The sequence below is a fragment of the Electrophorus electricus genome, chromosome 6 (genome assembly GCF_041902795.1).
Source record: "Electrophorus electricus isolate QZ-2024a chromosome 6, ASM4190279v1, whole genome shotgun sequence".
NCBI classification, from domain to species: Eukaryota; Metazoa; Chordata; class Actinopteri; order Gymnotiformes; family Gymnotidae; genus Electrophorus; species Electrophorus electricus.
Genome location: NC_137502.1, coordinates 30,973,816 through 30,989,028, shown reverse-complemented (window position 1 = coordinate 30,989,028; position 15,213 = coordinate 30,973,816). Strand labels below are relative to the sequence as shown.

Sequence of the window (15,213 nt, the reverse complement as noted above, 5' to 3'; positions counted from 1 at the left end):
TGAGAATGTTTGAGATTCAAACATTACAACATGCCCAAAGATGTAACATTTCTGCAAAGGTTTGCAACAAGCTATGGAGAATTGAGACAGGGTCAAAGTGTAAAGGTCACTCTGTTGGACTCTGAATTTTGGCACTATGATTCTTCCTACTTGTTGGTTTCTGTAAGGAAAGGCTTTACAACACAGAGATGTGCTGTGCAAAAGACATAGGACACTATCAACCTATTAGCTAAACAAGTCACAGCTCTTACAGTTAGTCACTGCATCTCTTATTCTTATGACATTTTCACTGCAGAATTTAAACAATTAAATCATTGTTCAACTAATATGTGCAAATATTTCAAATATATCATCAGACAATGGGCGATGAAGACTACAGGGCTGTAGCAGTAATCTAAGTATTGTATAATACTAAAGGTAACGGTAGTCTTATAAAGGTACTTTAAAATTTTATATAATTTCTTTTACAACTTTTTCAATTATTTTTACATTTAATTGCACTGCTATTAATTAATTGAGACCATACAATAAAAAACCCTATATGTGACATTTGTTTAGAAAATCACTTAACCCCCCCCCCCCCCCCCCCCCCCCCCCAAAAAAAAAACAGTGACTGAGACTTTTATTTTGACAAGTATTTGGTAAGGTTTGGAACCCGGTAGCGTTTCGGCAAAGCATTTGTTTTCATGTCTTTTGTGCTAAATGCACGTGAAGTAATCTAACGAGGTAAACAGACTAGATTTGCTTCGGTTCCATAATAAGGTAACGATGCAACCAGTCACTATTTCTACCGTAGTAAATGTCTTAAAGATGTTAACTTTAATGATATTTTGTAAATCAACGGTTATGCTGCATTTATATAAACAAAGTAGCCTAATACAGCTCAATTTATAGGCATTTGTGCTAACCTATACCTACAATAGGCATTAAATATGCATGAAACTGAATAAGCATGAAACAGTCAAGATCAAGAGGCTTATATCATAACAAAAAATGTAAAGCTTCACGCTGAAACAACGAGCATTTTCGGTCTATTTATATGTTTTTCAGGACTAGAGGTAAGAAATGTCTTTGGCTTATTGCCAGAAGTTGTCATTAAAGTATTATGGCCGAGCGCTTTCCAATGTCAAGTCGTGCACGAATATCAAAACTAATCAGAGGCGTTACAACAACCGTAGCACTGATAACTCTCCCAGGAGGGTGGTCATCACTGGAATAGGACTCGTGTCTCCCCTTGGAACCGGAACATCTCTACCCTGGCAGCGTCTGATTGACGGAGAGAGTGGAATAGTAGCACTAGACTCTGAGGAATACAAAGTGACTCCATGTAAGGTTGCTGCGCGGGTTCCCAGAGGTGATGGCAAAGGGGAGTTTAAGGAAGAAGCGTTTGCTTCACGAGGGGAAATCAACAGCATGTCCCCTGCCACCGTCATGGCGCTTGGTGCTGCCCAGCTAGCACTGGAGGACTGTGGGTGGTATCCCAAAAGCCCTGAGGAACAGTGGAACACGGGCGTGGCTGTAGGCATGGGCATGGTGTCCCTGGAGGAAATCGCCCGCACTGCCACAGCTTTCCAGGAGCGGGGCTACAGCAAGGTGAGCCCTTTCTTTGTCCCTCGTATCTTGGTCAACATGGCTGCCGGGCACATCAGCATCAAGCACAAGCTGAAGGGCCCCAACCACGCTGCGTCCACCGCCTGCACCACTGGGGCACACGCCATCGGCGATGCTGCCCGCTTCATCGCCCATGGAGACGCCGTGGCAATGGTCGCCGGTGGCACAGAGGCATGCATCAGCCCTCTGTCCATAGCGGGATTTGCGCGGGCTCGGGCCCTCAGCACCAGCTGGAACCAGCAGCCCAGGCTGGCTTCTCGCCCCTTCCACCCAGAGAGAGAGGGATTCGTGATGGGTGAGGGGGCAGCAGTGGTCGTTCTGGAGAAGTACAGCCATGCCATAGAGAGAGGAGCCCGTGTCTATGCTGAAGTGCTTGGCTATGGTCTCTCAGGGGATGCCAGCCACATCACTGCACCCACTGCAGATGGAGATGGGGCTTTCAGGTGGGGCTCCCAACATATACATATATTCTGAATACATATATTTTATCTCATAGGTGGTTAGATGAGTGGCATATACATAATACCATTCTTGAATATTCATGCATATTCATGCAGTGTGTAGGATTTCAGTATGGTCAGTTTCCAATGGCTCTGCTATACAGATCTCTATAAACAGTTTAGATGTCTGGCTATAAAAATTAATTCTAATATAAAACATGACTACAAAATTTGCCTCAAGAACAAGACAAAAAATGTATGTAAACTAAAAGCATTAATCATTACTTTTTGCTACTCTCTTTTCCTCATACATTTTGAAATGCTAAGTTTCACAGTAGAGATCTTATTAATTCACATTTGGATTTTCAATAGGTGCATGTCAGCTGCTCTCCGCAATGCTGATATATCACCCTCAGATGTGACTTACATAAATGCCCATGCCACCTCTACGCCACTAGGGGATGCTGCAGAGAATGCTGCAATAAAGAGGCTCTTCCAGCAGCACACCCAATCACTTGCTGTTTCCTCCACCAAAGGGGCAACAGGGCATCTTCTCGGAGCTGCAGGTGCTTTGGAGGCAGCCTTCACTGCACTGGCCTGCTACTATGGAACCCTACCCCCAACTTTGAATCTGGACCGGACTGAGCTGGACTTTGACCTAAACTATGTACCCTGTGCTGCCCAGACCTGGAGCACGCAGGGCAGGCGAATTGCCCTCACAAACTCTTTTGGGTTTGGTGGAACGAATGCCTCTCTGTGTCTGGGCAGCATATAAGATGATGATGATGATGATGATGATGGGGGGGGGGTGATTTGGTATTTTTCACTTAAACAGATCAGATGTTTATGATTTAATTAATTCTGTTGAGTGAGTTGGCTTAAATTGCAGCTCAGTGTTCATTGGATAACTAACTGGACTGATATTTCTCATGCTGGTAACATAAGTGTGTAATTGTTATGCCCTTGTTAATCATTGGTTTACTTACTGGAAGTGATGATACTGTTTTACATTGAATGTGCGGGTAATACATATTTGAAAAAGGCCTTGTAACAGAGTACACTGATAGAGTTCACATATGGCCATTTATCCTTGTTGACAGTGCAAATCCATAAAAATCAAGATGGGTTATTCCAAATATTCTTCTTGAGCCTACAGTTATGAAAACAGCGGTGACAAAAAGGTGACTGGGGCTTCTGGGGTTTACGGATCGTTTGCGGATCCTTTGCGGATCCTTTAGGTAGCTTTGCAAAGGGTTTTCCATGAAAATTATGGAGCCTTTTGATATCCTCAAATATCAGAAGCTGGTTACAAATTGAGTCTCTTAATTTACATTGTATTGTATTAAGTAGGATTTCTTTCCTGATTGCTGCTATGGCTTTTCCACTCGATGCTCGACCTAAAGCTTTACGTTACTGTGACAACCTGTGTGTCAACAATGAAGGTCCGACGTGTGAAGTGAACCGCGTCCGGTAACATAGCAACTCAAAAATAATCGAAAAACCCACCGTGGAAGCTCACCGGTTTTGTTGCAGAGGTTGGATAGTGGAGACACAAAATGTTTGTTTCTCTAACGTATAGATTATTCTAGGTACTTTTAAGTGACAGGAAGTCAAGCTAGCTGGCATTTAACCACCGATAAAAATAAATAACCGGAACGTTAGAAAGAGTTCCGACGTCGATATAAGCGATCATAAGACATTTTCTTTTGAGCTAACTAGGGTCTTGCAAGCGGTGTATTTTCATCGATTTGTAAAAATACGTGGCGGTTTTCTCTCTTTTTTTTTGGCGTGGAACGACTGATCACCACCACCGTGAATTTGTTCCGCCACGGAACAATTAGCTTAGCTAACTAGCGCTAGCTAAGTCTCATTTGTGCGGAATTTTGAAGGCAAATTAGCGCATTGAAAAGAGATTCGGAACTTGCATGTGTGGTTTATAATAAGCAGGTTTTCAGGAATAACGTTATGTTTAAGAATACATTTCAAAGCGGTTTCTTGTCCATTTTGTACAGTATTGGGAGCAAACCTCTCCAAATATGGGATAAAAAGGTAAGAAATGGCTAGTGACAGCCTACAGACTCGCCAGCCCCTTAACGTTAATCTGGTTTATGATAGCTAACTAGCTAGCCAGCCAAGACATGATAGCTAGGCTAGGTTTGTTAGTCTGAAATTATTGGAAAACCTAAGACAGTTAAATTAAACTCTGGGGTGGATACATTGGCCGTCAATTAGCTATAATCATAAAGAGTAAGTTAGCTCGCTAGCTAGGTTAGATTTCTAATCGATTCTAGTCAAATAGCCTACAGGTGGTGCTTGTTGTGCTATCTATGGTCAAGTTTAATGGGTAATGTGCAGTAACGTTAGTTACCTTTCTTAGCTAACCTATCTAGCCAGTTTATTCTGCCTAACACTTTGATGCAGGTAAGAAATGGACATATAAAGCGGATTACTGACAACGACATTCAGTCTTTGGTGCTTGAGGTCGAGGGAACTAACGTCAGGTGAGTTAACGGTTACTCAGTCATTAGCGTTTCATACAAGAAGATAATCAGGATGAAACAAATTTCCCATGCATATAGGGGATATATAAGAACATTTAAATGACTTATCGTATATTCCTACCTCTGATATTAAAACACTGTGGGGAAGATGTCGGAACACTAGGTCAATCATATGAAATAGTATGGAGATGGAAATTGGACCTCTGAGTTTTCAGGACTGTGAGCCTGGAGTCTGATTGGTGGTGTCTCACCTTCACAGCACAACCTATATCACATGCCCAGCAGATCCAAAAAAAACCCTTGGCATAAAACTTCCTTTCCTGGTTATGATAATCAAGAATCTCAAGAAGTATTTCACATTCGAAGTTCAGGTATATATGATCCCACTTGCATGTTGTGGTATATTTCTCTATTTTGATCTTTATTCATTAACTTTGTTAATGTTTATTATTTACTGTTTATTAGTGTTATTATTTGTGGTCTTATATAAACAATAAAATATGTATTTTGTTGTGTATGGGATGACATTGTTAGAACACCAGATCTTGAGATTTTTCTTCACATCTCAGGTACTGGACGATAAGAACGTGCGTCGGCGATTCAGAGCGAGCAACTATCAGAGCACCACGCGGGTGAAGCCTTTCATCTGCACCATGCCCATGAGGCTGGACGATGGCTGGAACCAGATCCAGTTCAATCTGTCTGACTTCACACGGCGGGCTTATGGCACCAACTACATAGAGACGCTCCGTGTACAGGTGGGGAAGGGATACCGCATGGAGGAAAAGTGGCTCGAGCTTTTAAGCACCTAAAATGAAATGTAGTTATTGACTAGAAGTTTAAGTAAGTATATTGAAATAAAACTTAAATTAACACTAACATTGACCAAATCCTGATTTTAAAACATCTGTCAATGTTTATTAAATTTTAAGTAATTAAATTTTGCATTCACTTGCTAATGGTATAGAACAGCACTGCAGAGCCGAGTTAAAAATGTGGTTGGAAAGGGTTTCCATGGCTTTTTCAAAATATGTATAAAATTCCAGAATAGAATGCATGGATTTTGAATAAAGAGGGGGGGGGGCAGCGATTAAGATTTCTTGTCTTGTAAGCACAGACCATTTGGTAGAAGGCCAGGTACAAGATGTTCTGGAAACCCGCTCTTCAGTGAGATGTGAACATTTGTGGTAGAAACAGACTTTTTTAGAAACACTTTTTTTTTTTTTTTTCTTTAAAAAGCCTGCATAGTGTATTTCATTTTTTCCCCCATATTTTTCCACACCAACAAAAAATAATGAATGGTCTGATCATCTTGCAGATCCATGCAAACTGCCGCATAAGAAGAGTGTACTTTTCGGATAGACTCTATGCTGAAGATGAACTCCCGGCAGAATTTAAACTTTATTTGCCAGTGCAAAACAAAGCAAAGGTACGTACATATTGGTCCAGTGCATCACATGTTCATGTTACTGTGTATACCAAATGTGCTTGCATCAACCATAAACTGAAATAACCAACAATGCTACCAGTGGTCAGCCTGAATTTCACTGGATTTGCTGTAATCCTGCTGTCACGTCATGCCTCCCTTTCCTGGTCTTGTCTTCTTTTACAGCAGTGAAGTGGCACATCTGAATACTCCTTATTCTCAATCTCTTGAGAAACCTGCAGTTTTTCCACAACTGACAAATTTACAGTAATTTTGTCTTTGCTTTGTATTTTTAAATGTTATTTTGAAACTATGTGATTAGTTTGTGTGTGCCTTCCCTGATTGAATAAATAAATGGTTTTATATGGTACAGTATGAACTCTGAATACAACATGTAAAGCATTTAGGCAGTGCAGTTGTGTATGATTTCATGTTATTTCACATTTAAAAGATGAGTCATGTTTAAAAGATTTTTATTGAACTGGAACATCAGCTGCCACAGTGGAATCTCAGCACTGCAGTATGAATGTCTTTGCATCTTCAGTTGCAGGTCTACACAGGCTTATATGTGCATACAGGTTCATTTTTGAACCTGCACATAGTGTTAAAGGTTCTGGGTATTTTTATAATACTTTGGTAAGAGGGGATAAAAACTCAAGATTACAAAAAAATATGAAATTTTGGTATTAAAATCTAAGTCTACAACATGCAAACATGCATTATTCTGTAGCTTTCATTTCAAACAATTTGTAGTCTCTTGAACTGTAAGAGAACCTTGTAAGCCAGGGCTAATAAAGTGGTTTAAAATGCTTGTATGAGTAGGAATGGTGTACAGCAACAGGCATGCTAAGGACCCAAAAGTACACATGCTGTAGCTCCACGGGGGGAAACGGAACATTCTGTGAGGGAAGTTTAAAACTATTGCCTACATCATTTGACATTGGTGTGTCAGGCACATGAAAGTACTAATGTAACAAAAATAGTACAGTGTGTATCTCTCTGATACCATTAAGACAGCTCTTTGTACAAAGTGAGAGTGTATTGAAAGTAAAAGCTAAAAAACTTTTACTCAATTGGTAATTAGTTTTTGGATTTTTTTTTTTGATAAATATACATCATATATATTATTTATTTAAATCTTGAATATAAACAATAAGTGACAAAAAATATGCTTAGTGTTTGCTATCCCAGGCCTTATTAAATTATTTCCCATGAGGTATAATTGTGCATAGTACTTTCCTTAAACAGTGGGCTATTGGGTAAGTCTTCAAAAACCCTCATAAACCTTTCTGAAAATGAGTTGGTTTAAAGATTAAGGGACATGTTTACTTGGCCTGTGTATAAGCCTAGTGAGAAGCTTCAGAAGAATGGTAAGTTTCTCAGAGGTATCGGCAAGGTCATGCTACACACAATTATAAATTGGGGTAGCCAATTTTAATAAGGTCTGGAAATACAGTGAATCTATCCTAAGAAGTTACTGAAGTTCTTTAAATGGAATTCTGTAAATCTTAGTAAATTGCATGCATTTTGGATAAAGTGCAAAAACTTAAAGCTTTACTATATCAAGAATCAGGACTATAAAAATGGAAACGGGTAAAACCACTGTTCTATACGGCATTTAACGTTCAAGAAACAAATGAAAATGGAAAACCAATATTTTTGGCAATGTACAAATTGTACAAGTTTGCACTGATCATTATAGTGTGACAGCTTCAAGTACAAAATGAAAGAAGGTTTTGCAATGCTGTGTTGCGTTTGCTGGGCAGTGTTTCAGGACCATTGCACATGGTAACACAAGAGACCATCTCATTATCTATGCATTCGTAAAATGCCTTTGCAAAAAACAGGTCTCATAGTGGCAACAAAGTTGATGTCTGTTGTTGCCTTTTTATATTTGGGCAAAAAACATCCTTAAAATGTTCTAATTTCCTTTTAAAAATAAGTATAACTTTCCTATTTAGAGTTTCCCATCGTCTGACATGCCTCTACAGTGAAGCACATAGTAATCATGAACGTACATCAACACAGCGATGGGCTGGCCAATGATCAGAGAGATCCAGACTGCAGCGTTGCCATAGTTACCCTTCAAGAACCGGCCCACAAACATGGCAAGGGGAATCTGAAATAAAATTACAGTTTTAAAACTCAACACAACTGCTACCAAGCTTGTGGGTAATGTGTATAATTAGAAGTGACAGGGACTTTGCCTAACCTGGACCATCATTCCCATGAACGCCCATAGCCGGAACATCTTCAGTGGGAAACTCACGAGGTACTGGAATAGATCCCGCACAAATCACATGTGAGCAGTTCTCTGGACACAAACTGAGCCTTGAGGTAAACTAAATAAGGACTGAGGTGGAGGATGCATTCATTCACTGTTATTTAGTCAAAGACTAAAGTTAATGTGTGTGCAGAGTGCTGTCTTAAATATTGTCTACTGAGGGATATTTTGTGCTGCTGTTGTCTCTCTCTCAACCTCGTGGAAGAACGCGGAGACCAGGAACACGGCCAACTGGGCTGCCAGTTTGTTCACACCTCTTCTCAACATGGGTTTATAAAAGTGTCTGGGGGAAATTAAGAAGCAGAAACTGTTTATTGTGTGAAAATCTGTATCTGAAACAAATGGAGCTGTCAAACCTGGACGGGATACACAGCAGAAACAACTTAATGTGGACACAGAGGAATTGCAAAAATAAAACGTGCTTTGTGTTCATAATGTAGATAAAGAGTATTAACCTTAGATAAAGCCCAAACTCACCGCAGGCACCATTTATGAACAGGGATATTCCAGTTTGCCCAAAAATAGGGGACAGTTTCTGAGTTCCTACGAATAAAAGAAAATCACACCACTCAAGAGTTAAACACATTTTTCAGGTTGACACTGAAGTTTGTATTTACAGCTGTTCATATACTGTCACTTACTGTGTCTTCCACAGTCAGTTGAGCATAATAGTACAAAAATAACTGTCAAGTCTAGCTTAGCTTTGTAACTTTGCTTTTTCTGCGAAGGTCTGGTATGGGGCAGGTTTTATGTGCTACTAAAGAGCTGTCTCCATGGAGTAAAAGTGGAGTAAAAGTCCATTAACTCATTTTGTTTGTCAGAGCAAATTTCTGTACCCAGACAGACTCTGCATGGCAAAGACTTTGGAGAAAATGGGATGCGTTCCATTATAGTCCAGCAACAAACAGAATCACGAATCCAGGAGCCTGCATTGCTCCGATCCATCTCTTCATTCTTCACTGTGCTTTAGAAAACCAAGTACAGATCAAGAATGAACTCACCACCAGTCCCTATAAAATTCTCGGTCTCCAAACTGCATCAGCTCAGCGACGAAGTTCATGGAGGAATGAAAAAACCAGTAAAAGAAGATGAGCCATATGAAATGATTGGGCACCTGTAGGAGAAGACAGAGGAGTTGGTGCCTGTGACATTAGACACCCTGAGGACAGAAGGAACACTCCAAGCACCAGTGACACTATTGCTGCCGTGGCCTCTGCAGTACTCACAGCGAGCTTCAGGAGGCGCTCCACCATCCTCGACAAGTCCATGTTCTGCCACAAACAAATCAAAACTATTCATATCCACCTGAATGCATCTACATGTAAAGTTATACCCAATCATGGTAACTCCCACTCCATGAAATCACACTGAGCAACTGAATTTTGTATTTCTTTGACTGTTGCTTTAAGCTACTGACCTCCATTTGGTTTCCAAATAGAGACCTATTTCTCCTGACTTATCCAGCCTAATTTTGTTTTTTTCCCCAAACCTGTTGGTAAACTCAAACTGCTAATTGCCAGTCAACCCATGCATCTCTGTAGTCTCAGGCTACCAGTGGCTTTCATCATACATTTTGTACTCTAGGTGGTGAATTAGACAGACTGGTCTCCTGGGCCCCTTATTCTGTCTGCTGTAGTAATGAATGATTTTTCTCTCAAAGTAATCCACGGGATGAATCTCATAGCACAACTGCAGTGCAGACAGTAGAATAAAGAAGCTTTTTACCTGAAAAGGCTTCATGGAGTTCTGAATGGTGGGGACCATCCACTACAACAAACAAACAAACAAACAAACAGGAAGACTATAAGGACAGGGCATACACACAGAACTCGAGGAAACAAATAAGAGCAATGAATAATGTAGTAATAATGTAGAGCAATGTAATGTATCTATACATACCTGCTGTATTAATCCAACTTGTAATTGCATCAAAAAGAGCTGCAAGCAAAAAGAAGTGCCTATTTTAAAATATAAGAATTATGCTGAGGCTAAAATGGATCATATAAACACATACAGACACACCCTGAAGCTAATGTCAAGTCCTGAATGAAGGAATATGTTCCAGAATGGAAAAAATAGCAGCTCTGAAATACCAGCAGATAAATATTCTTTTTTTCCCCATATTAATATATGAATTTAAAAGCTGAATTAATTATGGAGATTGGTTTGTGGTGTGATTAAGAGTCTCACCATCTCAAAAAGCCTCCTCAGCAGGAAGCGCTTCCGTATCCGAGGAGATCGGGGAAAATTTAGCTCATAGCACAGTGTTGGGGCAAAAACAAAATAATACATATCTGTACGGAAAGGGAAGAACACAACAACAGGTAACCAGAGCAACAGCAATGATCAGATCAGAGTGAGTTAATGCGGTGGACATGATATACATCCCAGATCAGGAATGCCCGGCATATGTGATATATGCAACATCACAATCCTGACTGAGGCCTTCAGTTCAGTGGAGAAAGGTGTGGTGGCGCTACCTCGATGGGTAAGATTGCCTGGGTAGGTCACATGACTGTGTGCTGCGCTCCCATTTGCCTTGTGCACAGATGGACCTGCAGAAGGGTACATGGGTCAGCGGAGCAGGGAGAAAGGTCAGAGACCTATGGACAATATTGCTTATATGGTGAAATAAAAGATGAATGAGAAAGTCCTTCTCTTTATGTCAAATCTTCTAAGATTCAGTTTGGAGCTTTTCATATTGGGTATGTTATCCATAGCCTTGCTGTTCTGATGAATAACTGAAATGAAGGATAGTAGAGCAATCTCTCCAGCAGAGGGCATCATTATCAAGACTATCAAGGAGGTCTTTATCACCAGTATGACAGCAAAGAGGCAGAGTGGAATGTGTACAGGGTGTTTGTACATTCAGTTTACTATGGCAGGAGAGTTAAAATATTCAAACACACAGTAATCAAGACACCTGGGTCACACACACACACACACACACACACACACACATACACTTCTGGCATGGTGCATGGATCAGTTCCTCTGGTTGCCAGTTAGATTTAACAACACAACAGTCAAAACACATTTATATCTTAGCATGCCAGTGTTAACCTGACAACATATTACTTCAGAAGAAAAACAAGAAATCATTGCTCTGAGCACTCTGCAACATACATTAATATCTCCACTAGTGTTATAGCATAGTGTGTTATATGGGAAAAAATACAGATCATTTTAATACTCAACTTGCTCCTCCAACCTTGCAAACCCTTTTGTGATGCAGTGTAGCCGCTTTGGTCTGTGTGCCACATCCACACTGTACACTATAGGAGCATGAGGCGGGGGCTTGGTTGCTTTGGTCTGGGTAACACAACCGCACTGTACACTATAGGAGCATGAGGCGGGGGCTTGGTTGCATTGGTCTGGGTACCACAACCACACTGTACACTATAGGAGCATGAGGTGGGGGCTTGGTTGCTTTGGTCTGGGTACCACAACCACACTGTACACTATAGGAGCATGAGGCGGGGGCTCGGCTAGACTCACAGGAGTTGGAACGTGACAGCATGCGGGCTTTGGCCTGCCTAATCTCCCTGCACCACTTGTTCACATCCTTGTAGGAGTAGAGTTTCAGGAAAAGCACTGTGTACACTGCCAGAGTAAAGACTCCACCCACTGCCAACACAAACACACAAATACACACACACACACACACACACACACACACACACACACACACACACACACACACACACACAAGAAAAGAAGACTATATAAACACCATACACAAAACAATAAGTTACATTTCAACAACAGGATCATTTAAAAACAGCAATTTCAAACAAAATCTACAATAATATTACCATTTCAGAATGTTTCCAGTAATATGATACAGTAGTGTAACAGGTAATAAAATGTTTGAGAGATAACACAACTGTATATGGCAACAGTCAAAACAGATAATGACATGGCTGTAAATACCAAAGGCAGTCTATAAAACGTGGATAGTGTATTCCTGTGATACAACTTCCCATCGTTTATGTGTGTGCATCTTCATGTAAATGCCAAACCATACCTGGGGTTATGGAGGTCATCATGAGGACAGCGGATGACGGAAAGCACAAAACAGTAGCCAGATTGACACAATAAAGGAATGTTCCAACATTCTCTGAGATTGTGCCCTGAATCGAGAGAGACCAGTCAAAACAACCAACATTCACAAGTCTTCATACACTCGTACATCTCTGCAGAGATACATCCATCCTGTCAGCAATCAGGGGGTTTCTCCAATAGCCTTAGCGATCATGATGCCTCACTCACCACAGCCAGCCTCCGCTCCATGTACAGAGCCGCCATTATGAACACGTTGGACACTGAAAGAGAAAATCCACAAGTCGGACCTGCTTCCCCTTACCCAGACAGCGTTAAATATGGACATTATAATATTGTGAGGAGTTATGTCTGGAAGGCAAGACAAACACAGTGCGGCAGTTATGGTTTTCCATTAGACAGCTACAGCTAGTGATCAGCCAGAACCAGTTTCGGATACTGGACGGATCTGATTTTTTTTTCACCTGATATGGGTTGAATAGTAAAACCACAAAAATAAGTAATAAACCAAAAAACAAACAAAACAAAATCCAGAGGATTACCTATGATAAGGCATGCAGCAGGCCAGCTGTACGGGTCCTTTAAGAAGAGGGAGACCACCTGGATGGGGTCTACCAGTATCCCATATCTACAGAGTTAAAGGCAATAGAGAAGCAACATCATACATTTTCACTGCCACAAGATTCCATAGGACTGTGTAGCCTATGTTTTTATACTTCTCACCCTAATTAAATAGCTGAAACTGAGTGTATTTGATTTGTTGAACTTTAAGAATGGCATACGGGAAAAAAACAGCATGCTGAAAATGCAGAAGACACAGACACAGACACAGATGGATATATGGCAAAGTTGTAATGGTCATGTGAGTTCAAGCGCCAGCGATATGATCAAGACCCTTGTCAATTCCTGCCATAAACACTGCAGTGCGGATGTTCTCCTTCAATGCTGATTTGTTTTGCAGTTTCTGTTTTAATAGTTGGGGATTTGAGCAATGATTAGCTTGTGCTCTCTCATTATTGTCAAGTTATTATTATTAGGTATGGTCATTTCACCTAATTCACTACATACTTACTTTATAAGGTTCTCCAGGAAAAGGCGTGCGTTAGACAAGACCTATGAGAGAGAGAGAGAGAGAGAGAGAGAGAGAGAGAGAGAGAGAGAGAGAGAGAGAGAGAGAGAGAGAGAGAGAATATCCTGCTGTCAGTTTATAGAATGCTACAGTTAATGATCTGGAAGGGTTATTTTTTTTGCTTCCTGAATATCTCTATTTGGTACATACTCTAAGGCAGAGATCAGTGCTAAGGCAGGGATCAAAGTCCCAAGCTCTGTGATGTACAGGGCTGCGCTGCATTATCAGTGAAGCCCTCCTCCTGATAAAGGCTGCTGTAAAGGAGTGTGACCTCTGTCCACACCGCTACACGTGCGACTGCTAACGAGACCCACAGCATGTATGCCTCAGCGCTGCCATCCTTTGTGACTACAGAACAAAAAGCTTAAACTTCAAATCTTCTCCCTCTTCATAGATCTTTTTCTGCTGTCAAGGAAGCACTAAGGAAACCGAGGCACAGCACAAGAAAATGTTCAAGGAAAAGTAAGATCTGAGTGACATCCAGATCTATTTAACCATCCAGCGACTGACTGGACAGTGTGGTGCTGGGCCAAAGTCCAGCTCGACCTCATTATGGCAGTTTTTTGACTGATGGTTTCACAAACCCATGCCGTGGTCATTACCAAAAGGCTTTTGGCCTCCTGCTTCAGCTCATTTCCCTAAATTCATGTGTATTTAAGGCCACGATTTATGAAATGACAGGCACTGGAAACAGATATTTGTTTCCAGCAGTACAAGCAGAACTTTTCTCCAAATTCCATGTTCCCAATGATTTTTTCTTTCCTGTATTATTTTGCATATTATATGTGTTTGTTGTAACAGTTAAAGTGAAATTATAGCATTATAGCAAGGTTTGCTTTTAACTGAAGTAGCCTATAAGATGCACAGACTGTATAAGAGATTAAATTGACTATTATATAAGAAGATGACATTAATTCACATTATGCAAGGGAAAAAATGGAGGACATGCACAATGTTGGTTCAGAGTTTCTTTTTTCATAGTTCTAACTCACTGAGGACCATCTTCCTCAGTCACAAGGTCTACTTTCTTCCTCCGAAATCTCCCCAAACCAGTGGTTTCCTACTTAACGTCCATAATTATTCATTACCGGGCGCAAAGCGTTCGGGGACGTTCGGAGGGACTAGGATGAGAAGAGGAGAATCCCAGTGAGGACATCAGTGTGATCTTGTTTCAAAGACAGGATTAATACTGACTTTGCGGATTGGTCTCAGTGGCACTGAAGGCGACCGCCGCCGCTCCACTTTCTCTCGGCGCTTCAGGAGAAATGGCCCATTTATTTTTAGAGAAGAGCGTGGCGCTCGTTAAAATAATCCTCTGGAATGTTTAAGTTTTGATTGGCGTGCAAAAGAAATGAACTTCAAGAGACCTCTTGCGGCTCAGCGGAGGAACGCCTGTGTGTTTCTCTCTACATATAAATTCAGTCGTTGCTGAAACGGTATCCAAGTACCGGCCTGAACAGGAGTGGCACAGGCGCTGTGTTCGCAGCACATCGACATGGAGCTGCATTGCACCATGCGACCAACAAAAAATGCACTGTGTTTACGGTGGTCTAGAGATCACTGGGTGAAAGAGTGGGGTAAAAGGTTAAGAGGATAGGAGAGGATGGGGGCTCCCTCAGGGGTCAGGTTGTATCATGGATAGGCTTTTGTTTTTTTTGTATGTTAATAGAAACCTTGATATGAGGCATAGAGAACTCTTACATATTCACGATTTACAAGTGTAAACGCATGTGAAGCAGCTGTCTGGGAGATATAGGAAG

At 41.0% G+C, this 15,213-nt stretch overlaps 3 protein-coding genes across 4 annotated transcripts in view; 2 read left to right on the top strand and 1 right to left on the bottom strand.

Moving 5' to 3' along the window:
- Positions 1–660: 660 nt before the first annotated feature.
- oxsm (3-oxoacyl-ACP synthase, mitochondrial) lies at positions 661–3,102 on the top strand. Of its 2 annotated transcripts, none has more exons than XM_027001317.3 (3): positions 661–762; positions 1,051–2,054; positions 2,510–3,102. In XM_027001317.3, exons 2-3 carry the CDS (start codon positions 1,066–1,068, stop codon positions 2,694–2,696), a joined length of 1,176 nt encoding a protein of 391 aa, XP_026857118.2. In that variant the 5' UTR covers positions 661–762; positions 1,051–1,065; the 3' UTR covers positions 2,697–3,102. The 2 variants fall into 2 exon arrangements, with proteins under 2 accessions (XP_026857118.2, XP_026857117.2); XM_027001316.3 differs by having other exon boundaries at positions 2,424–3,102.
- A 405-nt stretch (positions 3,103–3,507) lies between these two features.
- On the top strand, positions 3,508–6,348 carry cfap20 (cilia and flagella associated protein 20). The gene is made up of 6 exons (XM_027001318.3): positions 3,508–4,100; positions 4,473–4,552; positions 4,812–4,923; positions 5,122–5,310; positions 5,871–5,981; positions 6,165–6,348. Exons 1-6 carry the CDS (start codon positions 4,017–4,019, stop codon positions 6,168–6,170), a joined length of 582 nt encoding a protein of 193 aa, XP_026857119.1. The 5' UTR covers positions 3,508–4,016; the 3' UTR covers positions 6,171–6,348.
- An 86-nt stretch (positions 6,349–6,434) lies between these two features.
- The window catches only part of dgat1a (diacylglycerol O-acyltransferase 1a), a 15,815-nt gene continuing 7,036 nt past the window's right edge, over positions 6,435–15,213 (bottom strand). The window contains exons 4-18 of the mRNA XM_035525019.1: positions 13,397–13,437; positions 12,867–12,952; positions 12,535–12,587; positions 12,290–12,395; positions 11,761–11,889; positions 10,743–10,817; positions 10,453–10,556; positions 10,162–10,200; positions 9,988–10,029; positions 9,489–9,533; positions 9,264–9,376; positions 8,740–8,805; positions 8,458–8,545; positions 8,191–8,253; positions 6,435–8,097 (exon numbers count right to left, since the gene is read on the bottom strand). Coding sequence (XP_035380912.1) covers positions 7,936–8,097; positions 8,191–8,253; positions 8,458–8,545; positions 8,740–8,805; positions 9,264–9,376; positions 9,489–9,533; positions 9,988–10,029; positions 10,162–10,200; positions 10,453–10,556; positions 10,743–10,817; positions 11,761–11,889; positions 12,290–12,395; positions 12,535–12,587; positions 12,867–12,952; positions 13,397–13,437 — 1,212 coding nt within the window. The 3' untranslated portion in view covers positions 6,435–7,935. The remainder of the gene's footprint in view (positions 8,098–8,190; positions 8,254–8,457; positions 8,546–8,739; positions 8,806–9,263; positions 9,377–9,488; positions 9,534–9,987; positions 10,030–10,161; positions 10,201–10,452; positions 10,557–10,742; positions 10,818–11,760; positions 11,890–12,289; positions 12,396–12,534; positions 12,588–12,866; positions 12,953–13,396; positions 13,438–15,213) is intronic.

Bases quoted from the DNA above. Each gene is read 5' to 3' on its own strand.
- cfap20 (XM_027001318.3), top strand. From the start codon at position 4,017: ATGTTTAAGAATACATTTCAAAGCGGTTTCTTGTCCATTTTGTACAGT. The intron at 4,101-4,472 runs GTAAGAAATGGC...ACTTTGATGCAG, and splicing joins TCCAAATATGGGATAAAAAG to GTAAGAAATGGACATATAAA. The intron at 4,553-4,811 runs GTGAGTTAACGG...TCACCTTCACAG, and splicing joins GTCGAGGGAACTAACGTCAG to CACAACCTATATCACATGCC.
- oxsm (XM_027001316.3), top strand. From the start codon at position 1,066: ATGTCTTTGGCTTATTGCCAGAAGTTGTCATTAAAGTATTATGGCCGA. The intron at 2,055-2,423 runs GTGGGGCTCCCA...GATTTTCAATAG, and splicing joins GATGGAGATGGGGCTTTCAG to GTGCATGTCAGCTGCTCTCC.